General features: G+C 38.8%; 1 protein-coding gene across 10 annotated transcripts in view; it reads left to right on the forward strand.

Moving 5' to 3' along the window:
- LOC121168168 (phospholipase DDHD1) overlaps nt 1–22,876 on the forward strand; it is a 69,450-nt gene that overhangs the window by 29,628 nt on the left and 16,946 nt on the right. For 6 of the 10 annotated variants that reach the window (XM_040998003.1, XM_040998008.1, XM_040998013.1 and 3 more), the window contains 6 exons: nt 4,922–5,023; nt 6,677–6,805; nt 7,480–7,627; nt 14,263–14,369; nt 18,299–18,405; nt 22,222–22,484. In XM_040998003.1, coding sequence (XP_040853937.1) covers nt 4,922–5,023; nt 6,677–6,805; nt 7,480–7,627; nt 14,263–14,369; nt 18,299–18,405; nt 22,222–22,484 — 856 coding nt within the window. The remainder of the gene's footprint in view (nt 1–4,921; nt 5,024–6,676; nt 6,806–7,479; nt 7,628–14,262; nt 14,370–18,298; nt 18,406–22,221; nt 22,485–22,876) is intronic. The other 4 variants (XM_040998005.1, XM_040998004.1, XM_040998006.1 and 1 more) reach the window with 1 other exon arrangement.

Consider the following 22,876-nt stretch of genomic DNA (forward strand, 5'->3'; position numbering starts at 1 on the left):
TCTTAGCTTTTTCTTGTTGTCTTTAAGGATATATATTATGTGGTAATTAGTAGTAACAAATTGGTTTAGCTATTTTAAAGGATGTAATATTTTGAAAATGGTTCACTGAGTTTCAGCACAAGCAAAATTTTTAATAATTGCTATGATATGTAAGAATTTAACATGTTTTGTTATTAGCAAAGATTATAAATTGAGTTTTGTATGTTTGTAATTGTAATTTTCACTCATTTGTTCAATTTTATGTTAAACATTTATAGATTAAAATTTTGATAGTTAACATTGAAGATTATGGGTGATGTTGTACTACATTTGAAAGCTGTAACTGGCCCTAAGAAAACATTTATTGTTTAAAAAGGCACTGTATCTGGGAAAATACCACAAGCAAACCTATGAACTTTTCACATGGTCAGCCTCTTTGAAATGCCAATGAGCTTAGTTACTTCTGCGAAAGTGGGTGGGCTTGCTGACTCTCAGGGCTATCAGACCTGTGAGGGAAGGCGAAGGCCGGAGGGAAGAGATGAATGGAGAACCACAGTGAACACAGGGTGGGCGGAGCATAGCAAATAGCCACACACTACAGACCATGGTGCAGTGGGGTTACTCAGAGAAGACCTTCCAGAGAAGTCTCTGATAATAGTTTTAAAATACTGTTTTCAGGGATTCCTATTAAGCACCCTATGGAAGTAAAAAAGGTAAAAAAAGAAAAACACAGCCAAACCAAAGTCCTTGCCTTCAGGGACATTAAAATAAAATTCCTTTTTGAGATTTTAGTTTGGTTTCAGTTTCTCTGGCCTTGTCTGGTTAAGGTACTATTACCACATATGGTTTTGGATGTGTTTTATATTTTCCTACTAATATCAAAATGAACATTTTAAAAAATATTTACTTTACTTTCCTTGGAAGGTCAGATATACAGAGAAGATCTTCCATCTGCTGATTAAATTCCCAGCTGACCACAATGGCCAGAGCTATGCTAACCCGAAGCCAGGAGCCCAGAGCCTCTTCCAGATCTCTCACGTGGGTGCAGGGTCCCAAGGTTTTGGGCTGTCTTCGACTGCTTTCCCAGGCCACAAGCAGAGAGCTGGATGGGAATCAGAGCCACCAGGACACAAACCAGTGCCTGTATAGGATTCTAGCTTGTGCAAGGCGAGGGCTTTAGCCGCTAGGCTACTGTGTGGGCCCAAAAATGAGCATTGTTTTAGAGGTTGGTGAAGGTTTGGAATAAGTGTTCTTAGTATGAAAATATTATAGCCCACAAAAAGATAATCACTATTTATGACTTAGTTTAACGAAGGTTAAAATGAAAATAGATTATTTTCCATTCCACTCTCTAAGCTGGCAAAATTTTATCTAGCAGCCCACCCCATGAACATCAGTGAAGTGTAAGGTCTTGAAATAAGTAGTTTTTTGAATGCTTAAATCTGTTACTAGATTAGCATTTCACTTATTTACAGTTTATGCGAGCTCATGATAATCACTAAGAAGGACTCAGTCGGTTGAATTAGTGCTGCATTCCTGTGACACTGAAATGAGAAGTCTCAGCTTAACAGTGAAAACTTGTCAAGCTCCAGTCGGAGCTGTTCTAAAGGTAACAGATGAGCGCTCCTAAAAAAGTGCTGGGGTCATGAAAGACCGAGTGTGTGGGACAGAGGAGAGAGAGGACATACTACAAAATGCAGTGTGCTACTCTGAATTAAACCCTAAAACAAAATCATTGGAAAAATATGAATGAAATCTGTATGGTGATCAATAGTATCATACCAGTGTTAATTTCTCAATTTTGCTAATTGGTCCATAGTTATGCAAAATGCTCTCATGAGGGAAAGCTAAGTGAAAACTATGTGATAACTCTATGAATTATTCTTGCGGTTTCTGTTAAGTCTTTAAACTCACATGCAAAATAAACCCAGCAGAGGAATTATAATGAAATATTGAGATATATCTAATCAAAAAGAATAAACACAGAGGAAGCAAAAAACAGATGAGCCAAAGGGGAAAATGGTTAGCCATTAAACTCATGCACATCGCACAAAACTGGAAATAGAAGTAAACTAGTGCTGCTGCTAAAAGGCATAGATTGGAGTCAGCACTACGGCCCAACTGGCTAACCCTCCTTCTCCAGGCACAGCATCCCATATAGGTGCCAGTTGGTGTCCCAGTTGCTCCACTTCCAATTCAGCTCGCTGCTTGTGGCCTGGGAAGGCAGTAGAGGACAGCCCAAAGCCTTGGGACTCTGCTCCCACGTGGGAGACCAAGAGGAGGCTCCTGGTTGCTGGCTTCAGATTGGCTCAGCTCTGGCCATTGCTGGAATTTTGGGAATTAACCAGTGGACGGAAGATCTTTCTTTCTCTCCTTCTCTATGTACATTTGCCTTGTAATAAATAAATCTTTGATTTTTTTAATTAGAAAAAGTAAAAGAGATTTGGTAAGTATGCCAATTTTGACTATAAGCTGTCAAAAACAATAATTTAAAGGCGAGTGTAGGCTGAAGGTAAAACAATGGGATTATTGGCAGATAAGGCATTATGACAGTACAAGTATGGATGGTTAAGATTACAGTGTTTACCAATTGAATGAGTAAAGTGTGTATTCCTGTCACTTGTTGGATAAGTATAGTTCCATATTGTGAAAATAACATTTCAGGTTTCGGTGAAAAAGATGAAACAGGGAGTAGGGAAGTATAACTTTTTAAATCAACTTTCTTTCTGAGAAGAACCTACCCTCTAGTTTTTTAATTTGTACAAATGTATCTAACTTAATTTATCAGGAGTCTAAGAAAGATGGCCAAATCTCGTTGGACATGCTTGTTGGGGTTGGAATTTTCCAGATTGTCAGCTTTTATAGAAAAGTAATTGAGTTTTTCCCTTGTAGGGACAAGTATGTCATTTTGAGTATTCTGTAGCTTTCTAAATTGTATGAGATGAGTTTTTTGGCACGTATTTTTAGTGTCAAACTTAAGATTTTGGTAAAAGGCCAATGTTATTAAATATCTTCATTTAATAATTTAGCATTTTCAAGTGGATCTTGAGTTTATGCATACTTTTGCAAATAGTATATAAGAATATCTAACCAAACTCTTACTTTGTAAAATGAAAACCTTGAGTAGTGCTTTCTGGCCCCCGAGTTTCCTCTAGCAATGATTCCTGTTTTTCCTGTGTCCTTTGGTTGGATAAGATTAAGCTATGTGCTACAGAATCAATGAATAAAGCAACTGACATTCAAGTGAAAATAAGAAATTTGAGAAGAAAGTGAAGAACCATGTATATTTTGTGAAAGTTTTTCTGTTTGGGACTGTTTTTTTCTTTATGTATTAGAATGTTTCTCCTCTTTTTTGACCTTCAGATGACTCTGTTTTTACAGAATGGGAAGCCTTTGTGTTTGTATCTCTACCAGCTTTCTGAATGTTGGTTTCACTGCTAGGTATGGCCACATGGTTCTAGATGTGCCCACGTGGTTCTGCCAGTGGCTGCATCTTGTGTCATCTGCCAGTGTTTCTTGTAATAGAAGTGGAATTGCCTCATGTTTCCTTTATTCCTAGGTTTGCACAGCCCATCCATTTTTTTGTGTAGTTAAGTCTTAAGTTGATGTCTGTATAAACAATTGATGCCCTTTTCCTAAGGACTTTTTGATTGAACTGTTTGCTGATCTGAGTTGCACACCTCTTCCTCAGTAACTGACCGGACGACGCATGGAAGAAGAAACATTTTCCAGGAAAACTGCTTCAATTGTCATTTTCTACCTCTCTGTGCATTGAAATATTTTTTATAATCCTGATGTAGCAAACCAGCTTTTAGTCCTAGTGTTGGTAGTCACCATAGCTATGTATAGTTGTAGCTATCAAGTACCATGCAAACATTTCCATGTCCTCTTTATTGCATAAATCTTATTTTTATGTGTATTACTTTATCTGAATTTACAACAGATTTGGCCTATTTTTAGTACTGTACAACAAAAATTCAATATTTTGTATTTGAGCAGTGTTTAATCTTTCAGTGTCATATCAGTGTGAATGGGAGAGAGCATAAAAATCAAATGTATTAGAAAATTAATTGAACTAAGTAATAAAAGTTGTGTGATTTATTAGCAGACCTGGTAAGAAACTTGCAAAGTTTAGTTTCAAATGAACTTAAATAATTGTTTACTGAAAATATAAAGAAATTCATCAACTAGCAAATTTGACAGTGAAGATGTTGACTTAATGTTACCTGCTCATTTGCCAAGTGTCCGATCTGTGCCTGGGGTTACGTTTTCTACTCCGCTAACAGGATATCACAGCATACATTTTTACTAATGGTGGGTTTTAAGTAATCTTTCTAAAAGGGACAGCATAAAGGTAGATTTTGATTATTATTGTTTAGTAAAAATTTCATTAAAACATTTTTAACACCTTCAACATGGTTGTGAAAATATTTCTGAGACAAGGCTTGAGCCTCAAACCTCAGTAGTGGGAAGTACTTAGTGGAATGTGTGCTGTGATATCTTCCCAGGAAAACCGCCTCAGATGTTGGAGAATTTGTGCATTGTACTCTCAGTTGTACTTCAAACTTTGGCTTTGTCATAGACGAATTCAGGGAGAGTGAATATCTTAGTATTGTAAAAAGTGTGGTTTATAAGTTTCTCACTCATCCAAAAATGCTGTATTCTCTTTTATACTGTCTGTGCAAAAATAATAATAGTGATCCCTTAGTTGTATTTATTTTTATTTTCAATTGACTTTTTTCTTTCAGCAAAAAAATAGAGCAAGTATTTGATAAACATTAAACTAATTATTTGGTTTATTATTTTAAATTAGAAATTAAATAAGATATTTAGAATAATGTTTATCAAATGAAATTTCTTTTTTAACAAATACAACAGAAAAGGCAGAATGACAAGCCTCGTTTAAATTTTACTTTGAAGCTCAGTGATTTTTCTTTCTTAGTTGTCTACCACCTCCCTCCCTTCTCCCTCCCTTCTCTGTTCAAATGGAGAGGATATGAGGAGAGTACAGATGCGGCAGGTCTTAAAAGAAAGCGTTCCCAAGGTACAGTAACTGCAGTTTCATTTCTCCCTGTAGTTGTATTACTGGCTTATAGCATTCAGCTGTGCTTAAAGCATAGAATTGGATTTTTTTCCCCAATGTGTCCATTGTGCTATTTTGCTTAGTGTTAACTTAAAGTGTGTAGTATTATGTATACGCCAGTAACCTAATGTTCGCCAATATCAAGACAATGTGTGGCTAACTTAAAGAGGAACAAAATGTTGCTGGCTTTATGTTTTTCTGTAAATAGTTTGGCCATATAGTTTCGACATTTTAAGCATATGTTGCTTCAAATTACTTTAATAAAATGCAATTTAGAAACATTAGATAAAAAGGCTTAAAGTAGTGACATAGGTAATCCTTAGATTTAAAAAGGAAGTAAACATTAAATCCTTTCAAAAGTTTTTTCTAATTTACAAAACATCCTTTTATTTCAAAAGTGGCCTTTTGTATTTTGTTTTCTTTGCAACTATAATGATATTATTAGTGTTTACTATGTTAACTGAATTTAGGTCTTATATTCACTGTTAGTAATAAGTCCTGACAGGTAGGTAAATATAACTTGTTTTTTTAATAAATTTTTGAAACTCGTTTGTAAGATAATTAAGAAATAGTGATCTTCTAATATACTGTGTATTCTAATAGGATCAAGTTTTCTCTAAAATGTCATCTAATCTTATGTCTTGAGCAGAGCTAAATGTTTTCATATTTAGCTAAGGTGATTCTCAAACTATCTTCAAATCAGCAAAGTGAGGCTCTGCCAGTCAGCTGTCTTTGTGACAAATCACTTAATCTCTGTATCTCTCTCTCTTTTTTTTTTTAAACCTAAAATAACGTATGAAATAGATTGCACAATTGGTAGATACCGGTTTCATCAATCCATCGATTCTGTAAACATTAGCAAATTTGTGGTATGTGCCAAAAACGTTCTCTTAGTTTCTTTTTAAAGCATTTTTCCACTTTGGATTTTTGTTATCGTGAGCAGTATCCAGTGATTAGTGACTCTAATACCCAGTGTAAAAGTCCATCATCTTCTAATAGATTACTCTCTTTCAAGTTTCGAGGTATTTTTTTCCTCTTGAGTTTCGTCTTTCACTGAGTGAAATTTTCACAGATGTGTGAAAGACAACATGGAACTTAATTTTCTGGGCTGAGTGAGTACTTAAGAGGTATATAACTCTTAGACCTCATGAATAATCATATCGCCTGGAAAGTTGCTCTGTTAGTAATCAAAATAACTACATATTGGAGATTAAAATCATGATAGGTAAGCCAGTTAGTTATTCCATCATGATGTTTTACCAACTACCATTCCTGTAACATGGTTACTCATAACACTAAGTCCCCTCCTTCTTGCTTCTCGTCAGTTTTTTGTGTATTTTCTTACTTGTGATGCAACAAGAGAGCCTTCTTACGCTAGAGGCAAATGTGGTCAGGATCACACTCAGGACAGAACCTCGGGCACTCACTGTAGGATGCAGAGAGCTGAACTGTGAGGCCAGATGCCCTAAGTTTTTAAACTGTGACAGTTTTTTAATTGAACTGAGTTACCAACAGAATTGTTAAAAGTATTGATTTAAAAATTAGAGTAATTTTTTTCATACAAATGAAGTTTGTTTCACAGACTTTCAACTTAGTTTTTCTTTTTTGCAACAGCTATTCATAGTTTTAAGTTGAGTCGCAACCATGTGGACTGGCACAGTATGGATGAAGTATATCTTTATAGTGATGCAACAACATCTAAAATTGCAAGAACGGTTACCCAAAAACTAGGATTTTCTAAAGGTAATTATAATGTTACTATAGCATGTAAAAATGTCAGGCACCTTTTATGTCCAAATAGACTATTCAGATTTTATTTCTGGTATTTTTTTTTTAGATCTGTATTAAATTTAATGATGGGCACGCTGTTAAATCATACTTGTGTTATTTGATTGTTAGCACATTTTCACTGATGAATGGTTAAATACTAGAATAATGTTATAAGATTACTATCTTTGATTTCTTTGATAAATGTACTTGAAATTTTCATAGATTAGTCAGAAGTGCTTTCTTGTGAGTTACCTTCTATCCTTACCATATCGTTCTTTCAATGGCTGTATTTTTACATTTTGTTTAATAAGTTCTTTTTATATAATTAAGTGATTAATACATGTGTGTTTTGCATGATTTTTCTAAGTTTGTTATTTTTTTAAATTTTGTTTCCTGATTTATTTTTAAACATAGAAGTTTGAGATTTTTCTCTGTTCACTTTGTCCCTTTTCTTTCTCCTTGTATTTTCAAGTTTTGTTGCTTGTCCAGTTAAGAGCCCATCAGTCTACAGCATCTTAGAAATTTTCTCTCCCCTAGTGAAATTTTTTCATAAGATTCCTTTTATGTCTTTTTTCTTTAAATATATTGTGAAAATACTAATGTTTTTCAGAATAGCTAGTAAAGTTAGGATCCTAACTTTTCTGTAGCATCAAGTAGTGGGACCAGACTTCATAGAGGTTATGTGGAGGAAGCCTCGTTGGAAGACAAGCCGTCGCAGACCACCCATATTGTATTTGTTGTGCATGGCATTGGACAGAAAATGGACCAAGGAAGAATCATCAAAAACACAGCCATGTGAGTACTGGATGGGTACATTCTACTGAGTGTCCCTGTCTAGAGTGCCGGAGAGGTGAACAAACTACACTCGGCCCCGCTGTGTGTTTCTTCTGGCCCAGCAACTCTATGTCAAGTTACAGACCAAATTTCAGGCTCCGATTCGTGTTTTCATAGTTGGATGATGACGTTTGATGTTTAGTCCCCACAGTATGGAGAAGAGGAGGAATAAGAGATCCTTTTTAATCTGATACGTTAAGTTAATTTACATTAACGAGGGTTTGAAAGGAAGAAAAAGATACTCTTAAGATAACTCTTGTATTTTGCTTTTTGAACTTCAGGAATTAAGAAGACTACAGAGTTTATATGACTGTGAAAAGGTTAAAAATTATTTAACCTTCCAGATAGCAGCTTAATCTGTTCAGTTAGTTGCTACCAGAGGAAACTGAACTCTAAATTTAATGCATAGTATAGATCCTTCCCTAATGCTCTAGAAAGTTACATACTCCATTAACTTGTTTATACTTGGCTTTATCCTAAAAACTGTGTAAAATCATATTAAGGTGTGCCAAGATTGTGTGTTTCAAGAACGTGAAGGACTGTTGCTGTGGTGTGAACGTAACTTGTCCCCTCATCCCCCAAGACCCCCAGGTTGGATACTTGGATCCCTGTGTTGCACAGGTGGGGCTGAGGGATCCTGCAAGAGGCGGAGCCTAGTGGGAAGGTCTTTAAGTCACCAGCCCTCAAATGGGGAGAAAGCTATTTCTCATGGGCCAGCCCTACCCAGTCTCTCTGGCTTCCTGCATCACATGAGTTCATGATGTCTGTGTCCCCCCACCGCAGTGACCATAATACGACTGTGGAAGCACTCGTCAGAACTCAGCCCATGCAGGCACTATGCCCTTGAACCTCCAAACCTGGAAGCTCAGGAAGCCTCTTCTTGAGGAAGTTAGCCTGCCTCGGGTGTTACAGATAACAAGCTGATGAGATGACTCCAGCTGTGTTAAAAGCGTTATTGTTAAGGTTATTTGACAAATATGGCTCTGAGCTAGCAGTAGTGCCGGTCAACTACAGTGAAATCTGGCCAATTACATATTTGTGATGTGAAGAGAACACGTGAATGACTATTGAGAAATACAGTTTATCTGATTCTTAGGCTTAGGTAAATGAATTTTTTGAGACTTTGTAAAGCAGAAGTTAGTCCTAAACAACATTGTTACTGTACTGAAAATACAGTGTTGGGTTGTACTTCGCTTTTTATTTTGATATTTAAAGGAGATTTATTTACTTATTTGAAGGGCAGAGTAATAAAGGGAGAGAACAGAGAACAGAAACAGAGAGACAAGGAGGAAACTCTTTCATCTACTGGTTCACTCCCCAGGTGGCCCCAGTGGCCAGTAGTGGTCCAAGCCCGAAGCTAGAAGCCCAGAGCTCCATCTAGCTGTGTGGGTGGCAGGAACCCCAGCAGTGGGACCATCTTCTGCCACTATGCCAGGAATGTTCACAGGGTGCTAGATAAGAAGAGAAGCTGAGCTTAGAATCCTCGTTCTGGTACAGGATTCTAGCGTTTCAGGCAGCTAAGCTCATTGCATTAAAGTACATGCCAGCCAGTGCATTCAAGTAGAAGTACATTCAACTTCAAAAAAAAACTAGTTTGTGGGACACTCCTAAATCAGTCAGATCCTTTCAATCTCTTCCCTTTGATCCAAATTATACTTTGATTGTTTGTACGTTATTTCCCATGGTTTTTATGTTCTGTACGATACAGACTTTTTCTCTTGCCATCTAGGAACCTGACAAATAGGTCACTGGGATATTCTCTCTGGAGCCGTTGGTAAATGAGAAGATATCAGGATTATTTCTTTGGGTACATGTAGGAGAAATCCCACCCCCACAGTGAACATTTTATGAAAGTGAGAGGTGTTGTTTCCAAGCAAGTCATCAGAGTCCATAGTTCAGTTTCTCTGTCTCCACTCATTCAGTTTGGAGCAGTTGTCTGATACCTCCTGTCTTATTTTTAAATCAGTGGTATACGTCATTTTACATCCATTGGAACATATGTTGTTCCTTTGTGCTCTCTCTCTCTCTCTTTTTAACCATTTCCTACTACTCTTTACATTTCAGTAATTGGTATGTTGTATTCCAACTATCTGAATTGTTCCACATGACCATGGAAGGGTGTAACTGGCCAACTTTGTCATGGTCCCACCCTAGAATGAGATGGAAGCTGGCTTCATTGTAACTGTAGGGGGCGGTAGATAAAATCAGGAGCTATTGTTGCAAGTAGGATGATGACTCCTAAGTGCTTCAGAAACCACATGTGTGCTGTATACGGTACGATTGCCGTAATCTATTCAGATTAATTTGATGGATAACTCACATAGATTAGTAATTTATAGAAAAAATTTTTGCCTACAGATAGAAGAGGAAGCCAAAGGATGTCCTGTCCTTTTCATGCTTTCTCCTGTTTCTCAGTTTGCTGTCCAGCCTCGCCATCAGTCCCTCAGGTACCCTTGTCCGTCTGGAGCCTACTGGCTTCATTTGGGAGACCAGCGTTGAAATGAGCAAGGTAGATTAAGGAAGCGCACACACTGCTCAGCTGCAGCTTCTTTGGAAATCAGATCTCCCGTGCTGGAAGTAGAGGTTTTCTCTTCTACTGTATCTCTGTGAACCTGCCAGTGAGATTACGTTAGTGTATTCCAGCCAAATATGTGGATTGCTCACATAGCTTACATTATTATAGTTATTTACACCATTTACAGGCTACCAGAATTGATTTGCTGTAAAGGATGAATGTAGTTTAGATAAAATTGGATTTACTTTTTTGTGGAGTTTTATTGCAAGGAAAATCAGCATTAAAGTTAAGTATCTGATTTTAAATTTATAATTTTAGAAGAGAATAAGAAAATTTAATCATGGTAGGTTAAGCACATAACTTTATTCCCTACAAAAACCTCACTAAAAATTATGGCAAAGGAATTTTAAAACCAAAAATTTCTACAGTCAAAATTGGGAAAAAAAAAAAAAGATGAAAGTATAGAAAACTTGAGTGCAGAAACCATGATAGATGTCAGTACAATTTATATTTTGAGTAGGAGATACATTTCCCTGATTTACAAATCAAAATATACAAGTGAATAGAAACTTGCAGTTCTATCTGTGTCACCCACTTATGTGGCAGGAACCCAGGTGCCTGAGCCATCCACACTGTGTGTCACTGGTGCACATCAGCAAGAAGCTGGAATCAGAATCAGAGCTGCATGTGAACCTCAGCTGTCTGATATAAGATGCAGGCATGCCAAATGGCATTTTGTCTTAAGGATTTATTCACCTATGTGGAAGGCAGAGTTGTGTGGTAGGGTGGGAGTGGGAAGACACAGAGAGAGATCTTCCATCTGCTGCTTTACTCTTCAAGTTGTCACAGCGGCCAGAGCTGGGCTGTCTGAATCCAGGAGCCAGTAATCTCTTAAGGATCTCCTCCCACTTGGGTACAAGGGCCCATGGAACTGGACCACCCTCTACTGTTTCTCAGGCATATTAGCAGGGAGCTGGATCAGAAGTGGCAGCTGAGACTTAAACTGGCACCCATATGGAATGCTGGCGTTGCAGGACACAGTGCCAGCCCTGCCAAGTGGTTTCTTAATTGCTGTACCAAATGCCCACCCTTGTACCTTCAATTTTTTTTTTTTTAGTTTAAAAATGTACCTTGGGAATTGTTGCTCATGATATTTTTATTTCTACTCCTTTCATTTAAAAGTTTTCTTCAAAATTAATGGAAAAGTTAAAATTTTTTTTTAAAGATTATTTTATTGCAAAGTCAGATATACAGAGAGGAGGAGAGACAGAGAGGAAGATCTTCCGCCCGATGATTCACTCCCCAAGTGAGCGCAACGGCCAGTGCTGTGCCAATCCAAAGCCAGGAGCCAGGAACCTCTTCTGAGTCTCCCACATGGGTGCAAGGTCCCAAGGCTTTGGGCCGTCCTCGACTGCCTTCCCAGGCCACAGGCAGGGAGCTGGATGGGAAGTGGAGCAGCTGGGATCAGAACCAGCGCCCATATGGGATCCCAGCGCGTTCAAAGCAAAGACTTTAGCTGCTAGGCCATGCCGCCGGGCCCGGAAAAGTAAAATTTTAAGGATAAGTTTATCTTTGTGCAAAACATTTTTTTGCTTTATGCATTTTTCATAATGTGTGTTTTCTATGAACTCTGTGAAAGGCCCTCCTATGCATGGATTTGGAAAGGTTTTAGAAACCAATATCAGTTGATCTTTTAATTCCATTTTCCATGAACTTTCTGTAAAAAGTGTTTGTAGGCATATGTTTACACAGGCATATAATATGTGCAAAACAGATATCACACATATTTATTAAATAGTTACTTATTTATTTATAATTGGAAAACATTTACAGAGAGAAGGACAGAAAGGTTCATCTGCTGTGTGGTATGTTCATCACCACAGTGTCATATAGGAGCTAGAACCGAGTCAATCCGATATAAAGACTCTTCCAGGTCTTCTACATTGGTGTAGGGTCCACAGACATCCTCCACTTCTTCCCCAGGCCAAAAGCAAGGAGCTGAATGGAAAGTGTAGCAACCAGGGCACAAACCAGTACCCATATGGGATGCCAGAGCTCACAGGTCGAGGATTAGCGATTGAGCCATCACACCAGCCCCAGTAAGCATCTTTTTTAAACCAATTATTAATTTTTTTTTCTAGCTGAAAGAAATTGTAAAGTTTTTGAGAGCTTTTTAATTGTATCTTAATTGGCTCTTGGCTGCTAGATACTATTTATTTGTTTTTAAAGATTTATTTTTACTGGAAAGTCAGATAATGCAGAGAGAAGGAGAGAAAGAGAAAGATCTCCCATCCAATGATTCACTCCCCAAATGACCAGGAACTTCTTCCAGGTCCCCCATGCAGGTGCAGGATCCCAAGGTTTTAGGCTGTCCTCGACTGCCTTCCCAGGCCGCAAGCAGGGAGCTGGATAGGAAGTGGGGCTGCCGAAATTAGAACCGGTGCCCATATGGGATCCTGGCATGTTCAAGACGAGGACTTTAACCACTAGACTACAGTGCCAGCCCATGCTAAATACTATTTAAGCTCTTCCTTTCCTTTTTGAAATACAAATGAAACAAATAATCTCATAACAGGGCTTAATTCACTTTTTTTGTTTGAAAAGTGGAGCTACAGAGAAAGAGAAGGTGAGACAGAATCTTCCATTTGCTGGGCTAATCCCAAGTCGGGAGTCCAGAGCTTCCTCCACGTCTGCTGCATGGGTGCAGGGGACCATTGGCCTGGGCCTTCTTCCACTGCCCTCCCAGGCCATTGGAAGGGCACTGGATCAGAATTGGAGCAGCAGCACTTGAACTGGTGCCCATGTGGAATGCTGGCACCAAAGCCTGCTCTGTCACGGTGCCGGCCCCAAATTCAGGATTTTTTTTTTTTTACAATTTTATTCATTAATTTGAGATGCAAAGAATTGGAAAACAAAGAAAGAAGAGATGAAAGATTGTGAGGGAGGAAAAGAGAAAGATAATGATGGGTGCATTGTGGCTATGTCCTTAAATTTGCCTTATTGAAAAGTAGTATGTGTTAGTAGCAGAAAGATAGGATGGAGACGTTTCTGTGTGGGAAAGACATGGCAAAGCTGTGGGATAGAAGGTCGATATACACAAGTTGATTTGTGTAAATACTGGAAGGGATGAAATTAATTCTGTTCTATAATATCAAGAAGAAAAGCATATTTTAGGAATAAGTTTAACAGCATAAGTATGATCTTGGTACACTGAGACCTAGAGTATGTAGTTGCAGGAATTTACTTATTTTTTCTATCAGAAAACTTAATCTTACCACGATGGTATGACTTCCGAACTGGTCTGTGTATCCTGCACAGGCTCTATTAAACTCCAACCTCCTTTTTGCAGAAATTGACAGGCTCTTTCTAAAATGTACATGAAAATACAGAAAAGCCAAAATAACAAGGAATAAAGACAGGACTCAATATACCTTACAGCTGCAGCTCCGGCAACCAGGACAGTGGGATGCTGCCCAACATAGGAGCTCAGCAAGTCAGTTCTGGAGTTGAGCTGATTGCAACAGAAGTGCCAAGACAATTCAGTGGGAGAGAGGGCGGTCCTTAAGAGAGAAGGGTGTGACTGTTTAAGGGGATGGCTGAGGAGGCTTTGAGGGATCAGCTGTCGTGTGTGTGCACAAACCTACACAGGTACTGACACTAAAAGGGAAAACATCATTTTATGGAATCTAATTTTTTTAATTAGCATTTTTACATTTTATTATAGGGAGAACGAAAGATGAAATAAGATAGACTATGACTTGCTAACGTTTGGAGTTCAGTAATGACACTGTGATACCCTTCTGTGTATTAAAACTTTTTACTTTAAATTACATATAATGTGAAATCTTAGAATATCTGAAATCATAGGTGACAAATTGAGGAAAGTAATTTTAAAATGAGGTGTCCTTATATTGCAAATTTGCTTAGTGTGGCAGTAATTGAAATACAGTGGGATAAAGTTATGAACAAATAGAAATGTTATGAATAAAGATACTTTATACAGTATACATACATATGTGAAGTTACTCAAAATTTTGTTTTTTTGTTTTCTGTTTTTCTATTTTTTGTGGTCTTTTGATAGGATGAGAGAGGCTGCAAGGAAAATAGAAGAAAGGCATTTTTCCAACCATGCAACCCATGTGGAATTTCTGCCTGTTGAGTGGCGGTCAAAACTTACTCTTGATGGAGGTATATTTTGATTAAAAATTGAATGATATATAGTCATTGGCAAACTCCCACAGTAAATATGAAAACCTTTAAAAGACACTTGTGCTCACTGGGAACACCACACAGTCTTCGTAGTTGAGTTGTCCTGAGGTATACTGACACTTTGCTATAGATTATTTAATTCGCAGATAGCCTTGTTTGCATGCTGCTCTCTTTGCAGGGCAGTTGAGGTGTATGTGGAAAAGAACACGGTGTTTCCTCAAGCCCTATACATTAAACTAATTCATCAGGACCTGGAAGGCATTGGCTGTCCACAGTTATGTGTTAGCTTCTGCTCTTTTGTGATTAATTTTCACCCCCTGTATTTGGAAGATAAAGTTTCAGGGTTTTGTTTTCTTTTGTTGTTGCTGTTCCTGCATTCCCCAAGCTGGTGGATTAGGATGTTGTCTAGAAAATTTATGCAATATATTGATCTAAATAAAATCATTTTAGTTCCTTCCTGTAAAAGACTGTCAGCGAAAATAAAGATAAACTTTTACTCGCTGATTATTAAAACAATGAAATCGAATGTTGGGGATGACGATCTGTACCATTAGAGCTGTAATGCTGCTACATAGGTAGAGCTGTTACGCTCTGCTCTGCCTTTTCCATGCAGTATCTCACCAAATACCTGTTTCATTTCTTCATTTTCCTGATAAAGAAAGTGAAACTGAGTAAAATGTGAATTTAAAGAGGCAGACAGACTCTAGGTTTATATGTTCTGTATGGCATCACCATTGTACATAACTGTCTCCCTGAGGATTCCCCAAAGATTCTCCCAGATCTGTGACTGTCTCCCAACACTGGGGAGAGTCATCTGCAGCTGACCAAACCCGAATGCGTCAGAGGTAATAGTCTGTAAAGGTGCTGAGGACAGAGATGAGATCTCAGCAGCAACAGTGCATGAGTACAAGTGATACCTCAGAAACAAAACTTTGGGATTTTTTCCATGTATCCAGATGAAGTTTTAGGATTCATATGACTATTGACATTATCATTAGCATTTAGTACAACTCTGGAAATTCTGGTCGGTTTAAACTCCATGGGTAACTTCAGAGGAGTTTCACTGAATGAATAAAGCCAGTCTTCACAGAAAGGTTATATGATTTATGTTGCCATTGGTGCAACATCCTGGGAAAGACAAAACCACAGAGTGGCTGCTAGAGCTTAGCGGAAGAGAAGAGAGCTTGCGTCCGAAGAGGCTGAGTGGGATAGAAGAGTTTCATGTCCTTGTAATGGCAGCAATGTAAAATTCACCTACACACTGAAATTCAGAGTCAGATTTACTGTGTTTCAATTTTAAAATCATAAAAGAGTGTCTACTTACAGCACACAGCAGTAATATTCATTGGTAGTAAAAAATATATATTTCCTTTAAATCAGGAACAAGCTATATTTCATTTTATTTAGATCTATTTGAAAGGCAGAGTGATGGAGAGGGAGGCAGAGAAGAGAGAACTTTAATCTGCTGGTTTACTCCCCAGTAAGGAGCCAGGGCTGAGCTGGGCTGAAGCCAGGAACCGGCAGCTCCCACCAGGTCTCCTACCTCACCGGAGCCCTCAGTTCCCCGGCATGTGAGCAATTGGATTGGATCAGAAGGGAGTTGACTCCAGCTCACACGCCAGTGATGATCACTGTAGCAGCTAAGTGTGCTGTGCCACAGCGCCAGCCTCAGAGTGACCCACATTCCACTTAACGTCATAGTTGTGGGGTGAGGAAAAAAAAGCAATAGTTGTAAGCAATCAAAAACATCTATTTTGATTTGCAAGTCATGTGATTGATTACTTAGGATAAACAAAAGAAACATTGAAATTTTGTTACAGTTTATCAAGGTTATGTAATTTGCATATAAAAATGATAGCATTTCTTTACACCAACAAATGACATCGAAACTGTAAGATTTCAAGAAGTGAATCTAACAAAAGGTGTTTATTTAGAGTTTGACTGTTTGTAGATATTAACCTTAGTTTTCATAGATTTCTTTTTTTAAAAGATTTATTTATTTTTATTGCAAAGTCAGATATACAGAGAGGAGAGACAAAGAGGAAGATCTTCTGTCCAATGATTCACTCCCCAAGTGACCGCAATAGCTGGAGCTGCACTAATCCAAAGCCAGGAGCCAGGAACTTCTTCCAGTTCTTCCACACAGGTGTAGGGTCCCAAGGCTTTGGGCCATCCTCAGCTGCTTTCCCAGGCCACAGGCAGGAAGCTGGATGGGAAGTGGAGCTGCCAGGATTAGAACCGATACCCATATGGGATCCTGGCGTGTTCAAAGCGAGGACTTTAGCCACTGAGCCACCACACAGGGCCCAGTTTTCATAGATTTCGTGACTTCGTAATTCCTTACAACTGATTTATAGATCCCATGACATTCCAGTCAAAAATATCTATAGTTTTTTAATGAAACTTGACAAGTTCTAAAATGGTTGTAGACAAGCAGATCCTAAAATAGCCAAGCTGTAGCACAGATGTGGGAAGGAAGGAGAGGCACATTCTTACGTCGTTACAGCAGGTTAGTATTGGCACAAGGACAAGCAAGTAGACCTGTGTACCAAATTGGAGACCCTAAACAGGCTTGTGTGGAATTTGAAAACCTGATGCTTGTCAGAGCTTGCGATGAAATCTCACTGAAGAAAAGAGAGCCTGATCCATAAACGGTGCTTGGTGAAAAATGATATCCGCCTCTACATGGAACATAATACGTGAAAATCAAGATGATTTTAGGAAAAACAAAGACGAAACACCGGAGTATTCTTATGACTTCATTGCAGGGAAAGAATTCTAATATAAAAATACAACTTCCATGGGGCTAACATTGTGGCATAGCAAGTGCAACCGCCGCCTTCAACTCCAGCATCCCATTTGAATGCTAGTTCCTGACCCAGCTGCTGGCCTGGGAGAAGTGACGGAGATGGCTCAAGTGTTTGCCCCCGCTGCCCACATGGGAGCGCCAGCTGAAGCTCCTTGGCTTTGGCTCTGACCGTCGCAGCTACCTGACAAATTCCCCGGCAGATGGAAGATCTCTGTCCCTCTTTCTCTGTAACTGTTACTTTCAAATAAAGACATAGGTATTTTTTATAAGCACAGCAATAAAGTAACATAGATAGATTTGGTTAGATTGAAGTGAAGAGCTTCTCTTTGTTGGTTGACTGTAAATCATGAAGATTGAAAAACAAGTCACAAACTAGAAAAAGATGTTGGAACAGGGCAACAGATATAACTACCCTAAACTTGACATCCAGAAATGAAAACATATACACACACACATACACAGAATGTAAATTGCAAAGACATGGACATATGAAAAAAGCACAATGAAGTATCAATCTCAACCATCAGGCAGAATTGAACGAAGTGTTGGGAATAGGTTGATGTGAGGATTCTCATTCACTCCTGCTGTGAATACTTTGGAGGATGACTTGACATTGTGAAGTGCGCATGTGCCCTAAGACACTGCAATAAACACTTGTAGGTACCCATACCATTAAAACTCTTACCCTTGTGTACCTGCAACTCCAGGCATCTCATAGAGGCTGCAAGGCCTAATGTGCATAGATCTAAAAGGGGGGGAAAATGAAAAGAGAAAAGGAGGACAGAGTGAGGTGTCTTTTGACTCTTGTTCCAGAAGAGTTGGCCTGGTTTTGCTCGGGGCCCCCAGAGTAGCATGCCAAACCCAGCACTATTCTGAGATGTTACATGTTGACAATGGTCCTCATTCTTTAATGCTTTGCTTGTTTTCATTTCTACGTTTGTCTTTTACTAATTTTTTTTAACAATGGTGTACAAGAAGGAAAGATCTGCTAAAGCCAAAATTTGTCTTGGCTTTTTGGCTTATATTATACAGGGTTGGTTTTAGCTTATAATGTACAAAGACACTCTGTAAGTTTAATGTTGTTTTGTTGTTTCTGTAGACACCGTTGATTCCATTACCCCTGACAAAGTGCGAGGGTTGAGGGACATGCTGAACAGCAGTGCGATGGACATAATGTATTACACCAGCCCACTGTATAGAGATGAAGTGAGTATCATGGTGATCTTTACGTGCTCTTGTATCTCTAATAGTGTTTTGATCATTTTCAAATTAGCCATTGATCTTCAGTAAATTTTATGTTGCCAAATATTTTCTGAGCACATTTGACACATTTTCACTTGTATAAACCAAGAACTAACTTGGATTTGGGACAGGTGATAACAGTATTTAGTATATTTGTTTTAACTGGTGCATTATGTGTTTGGAGTACAGTATAATAATTTCTGTATACAATCAATATGCAGTTATCAAATAAGGATATCTGGTTTTGCCTGCTTAAATATGGAGGTATTTCTCCCTCCTTAAATATGTAATATCATTTCTTGGGTTAGGAACTTTCAGGTTCCTCCTTTCTATCTCTTTTCGTTATTGATTTAACATCTGTTATTGGCAAGTCAGAGTTCCAGACAGAGAGGTATGTCTCACCTGCTGTTTTACTTCCCAAATGGCCTCAAGAGGCAGAGCTGGGCCAGGTCAAACCCAGGAACCCAGAACTACAGTCTGGTCTCCCATGTGGGTGGCAGGGGCTCAAGGCCCTGAGCTGTCACCTTGTGCTTTCCCACGCATGTTAGGAAAGTGCTTGACCAGAAATGGAGCAGCAAGACTTGAAGTGTTGCTCATATTGGAATGTCAGAATTGCAGGCACCTGTATAACTCACTGGGCCACAATGCCAGGCCCACTTCTAGCTCTTTTTAAAATGTGTGATAAATTTTTTGTTACTGTCGTCACCCTGCCACACTGTAGAGCTCACTTTTAGGATTTCATTCTTTCTTATAGCTGAATAATACTTGTGTATGTTTGCCGCATTTCCTTTATTCATACATCAGTCAGTGAACACCTCAGTTGTTCCATATCTTGGCTATTGTAAACAGTGCAGAGTATGCAGATATCTGTTTGATAAACTGATATTTATTTCCTTTGGATATTGACCCAATAATGTGATACCTGGTGCATAAGATACTTCTATTTTTAGTTTTCTGAAGAATTGCCATACTTTTTTCCATAATGACTCATTTGTGTGACCATCAGTAGTGTACAAGAGTTCTTCCCTCTGCATCCTCGCCAGAATTTGTTACCTTTCTCTTTTCAATTATAGCCTTGAATTTGAAGAAGTATAAAAAGAAATAAAAAGTTCTATCCTACATGCCAGTTCTATAAGCTGATTGGAAGGGGAAGTGATTCAGAGAAAAGGTGCACATGCATGGGTCTTGTTAGCCTGTAAGAGGAGGGCAACTTGAGGTCAGGGAGACAAAGGAAGCGGAAGCCAGTGTCTGGCACATCCCCATGGAGGAAGGAGATGCCAAGTTCACACAGCTCACAGATTTGACAACGTGGGAAACAGCTGCCTCTGCTAAAAGTAAGGAGCAACTTCAGTGTAGTCTTATGTTGCTGCAAGAACTGGTATTCTGGGCCTAAATTCTAACCAACAAGGAAGGCCTGGTGGTGAAGATGAATACATCACAATCCTTTGCATTGTGTGGTGGGCATTGTTAAATGTTTCCTGAAGGCTAGAAAATCTAAACCAAATTTTGGCAATAAACCAATGAGGGAGAAAATTAGGAAGAGGATGGCTGGCAGCATATTAATGTATGGGGGTGGAATTCATACTTTTAATTTCCTTTTCCATACTCTCATAGACATACCCATATATATTTGGTTGGGAATACCTCTTAGAAGATATCCTGAATGTTCTAAATTGTGCTGAGCTTGTGTCCCTGAAGAGTAACAGTAAGGTTTCATTAGTAACAACACAAATGAAAAGTGAAGTTTCCAGTGCAAAGCTCTATTGGCTAACGATGGCTGGGAAAGCCACCATTTTCTTGCTTTGCTCTCATGTCTGCAGAGATAATTATCATCAGAATGGAACTGAATGAAACAGTTGCAAGAGGAACAATGACTGTAATAAAGGAGAGAACAGCCAGTGCTTTACTTTAGTATTCTGACCTTGGTGAATTTTACAGAACCTGTGGCTGAGGTTTCTCAGCAGTCTTCAACAGTTTGCTCAGCATCTCTGAACTAGCACTCTAAGTGCCTCCCATCGATACAGGCGAAAACAATCGGGGCAGAAAGGCTGGGTCATTGGTAGGAACCACCCTTTCTAAAAGGTGCATTTATGTGCATTTACCCCCAGGCCAGGAATTCTGAACTTGTCATCTGCAGGCCAGCAGCATCCTCCTCTCCTCTCCTGGAAAGAGCTGCACATTCCCACGCCTTGTCTCAGGGTTTCACACCTGCAGGAGGCTCCGGGGTGTGTGTATGTGTGTGTATGTTGGAAGTTAGAGAAAGCTCACACTGAAGTGTGGGGCTCTGATTTGCTGCAGGAAATAGTTGCAATGTCCAGTTTAAGTAAAGCTAACTTTGCTCCCTGAGGGAAAGGAAGCTGTCATCCTTCCTCACACTGCCACCTCATCTTACCCTCTTCTTCCTGGGATGCATCTGTTTCGTCAGACATGCCCCATGGTCTTAGTGACTTAAGCTAGACCTCGGTATTACATGCATGAAGCTCTGAGACATCAGCAGAATGGACATCACCCTTTAATCTGTATTCCTGCTGGCTAACCCCAGCCAGTCACAAAGTGCTCAGATAATTTCCAGCTTGTCAGCAGGCAAAGAATGCTCAGCACAAGTTAATGGAGACTAGTTGTCAAGATAACAAAATTGAAAATGGGAGCACCAGAGAATAAATATTTGCCTGACAGAACAGTGGCTGTTATGTAAGAAATGCCAAAAGGAGGCACCAATGTAATGTAGCAAGCTAAGCCACCGTCTGTGACACCATTTCAAGTCCCCCGCTGTTCCACGTCTGAACCAACTCCCTGCTAATGCACCTGAGAAAGCAGCAGAGGATGGCCCAAGTGCCTGGACCCCTGCTCTCCTGTGGGAGACCCAGGTGAAGTTCCACACCCTTAGCTTTGGCCTGCCCTGGCCCAGACCAGGCTGCTGCAGCCATTTGGGAAGTGAATCAGCAGATACATCTGTTTCTGTCTGTCTAATTCTGCCTTTCAAATAAATAAAATAACATCTTTGAAAAAAAAATCTAATAGGAAATTTGTTATCAAATGGGAACAGGGAAATAAGAAGACAAGACAAGACTGCCTTAAAACTTGAGCCCTGCTATGGGCTTGGATAATAAGAGAACTTTACTCCATATTTTAGGAGTATCTGTTAAGCTTAATGTCAAAGTAGTCTTACAGAGAAAAATTATGACACTTGTTACATTATCAATGTAAAAACTTAAAAAAAATTCCCTGCTTTCCATCCATGGAAATTAACTTCTTACTCATACCTGTTATCAATTTAGTAACAATTTTGAAATTTCAAATAGATCAACAGTTGCTTTTTCTTCATTCATGTAATTTTACCATAGTAATCTAAATTCGTAATAATATAAGTACTTATTAGCATAAATACATGTATATTTTTTTAATTACCATAACTGAAAACCTTGTATACAAAAAGTGTAAAATTGCATATCGGTAAGTTGCAGTGAATAAGAAATTTCCAGGAGTCTTTGGAAATCTAATTGGAAACTACATGCAAACTTTTTACTGTGAAACTGCTAGCTCATTTTGTTAGTTTAAGGACTGTGTATTCAACCTGCATTTTTTAGTGTGACATGGACTCAAATATATACACTTCACTTCATTCCCACAGGTTTTAAAACACCAGAGTTTACTTTGGTATGCGCTAGATATATTTGTTCAGTGACTACCACTTTCCTTTCCTAATATATCTGAGTATAGAAATAAAGTTACAGCTCTCAGAGTAACACTAATATGATAATATTTTCTTGTTTCAAACAGCTAGTTAAAGGCCTTCAGCAAGAGCTGAATCGATTATATTCCCTTTTCTGTTCTCGGAATCCAGACTTTGAAGAAAAAGGGGGTAAAGTCTCAATAGTGTCCCATTCCTTGGGATGTGTAATCACTTATGATATAATGACTGGCTGGAATCCAGTTCGACTTTATGAACAGTTGCTTCAGAAGGAAGAAGAGCTGCCTGAGGAGCGATGGATGAGCTATGAGGAAAGAAACCTTCTTGATGAACTCTATATAACAAAACGACGGTAAACTATCTTGACCTTTGAAGAGAATGTAAAGTGTCTTTATGGAATTGCTGAAAGCTAGTGACAGGACCAGTTAACAAGCCCGTGTCACACTTCAGTGTCTGATCAACTCCTGTCCTCACTTCCTGACTCCAACTTACATCTCATGCACACGCTGTGAACCAGGGTGATGGGTGAAGTAATTCAATTCCTGCCTCAAGTAATTTCTCAGACCCAAGTAGGAGATCTCAGTTAAGTTCCCAGCTCCCAGATTGCAGAAGTGAACCAGCTGACGGGAGCTCTCTCTTTGTTAGCTTCTCAAATAGATAATTTTTTAAAAAATAAAAGCAGTTGACAACACTTCTTGTGAGGGGTGCAGGTGATTTTTGTAATTATAGATTTTTACATATGGT

Source organism: Ochotona curzoniae, unplaced genomic scaffold (genome assembly GCF_017591425.1).
Source record: "Ochotona curzoniae isolate NIBS_2020 unplaced genomic scaffold, NIBS_Ocur_1.0 patch71, whole genome shotgun sequence".
Classification (NCBI taxonomy): Eukaryota; Metazoa; Chordata; class Mammalia; order Lagomorpha; family Ochotonidae; genus Ochotona; species Ochotona curzoniae.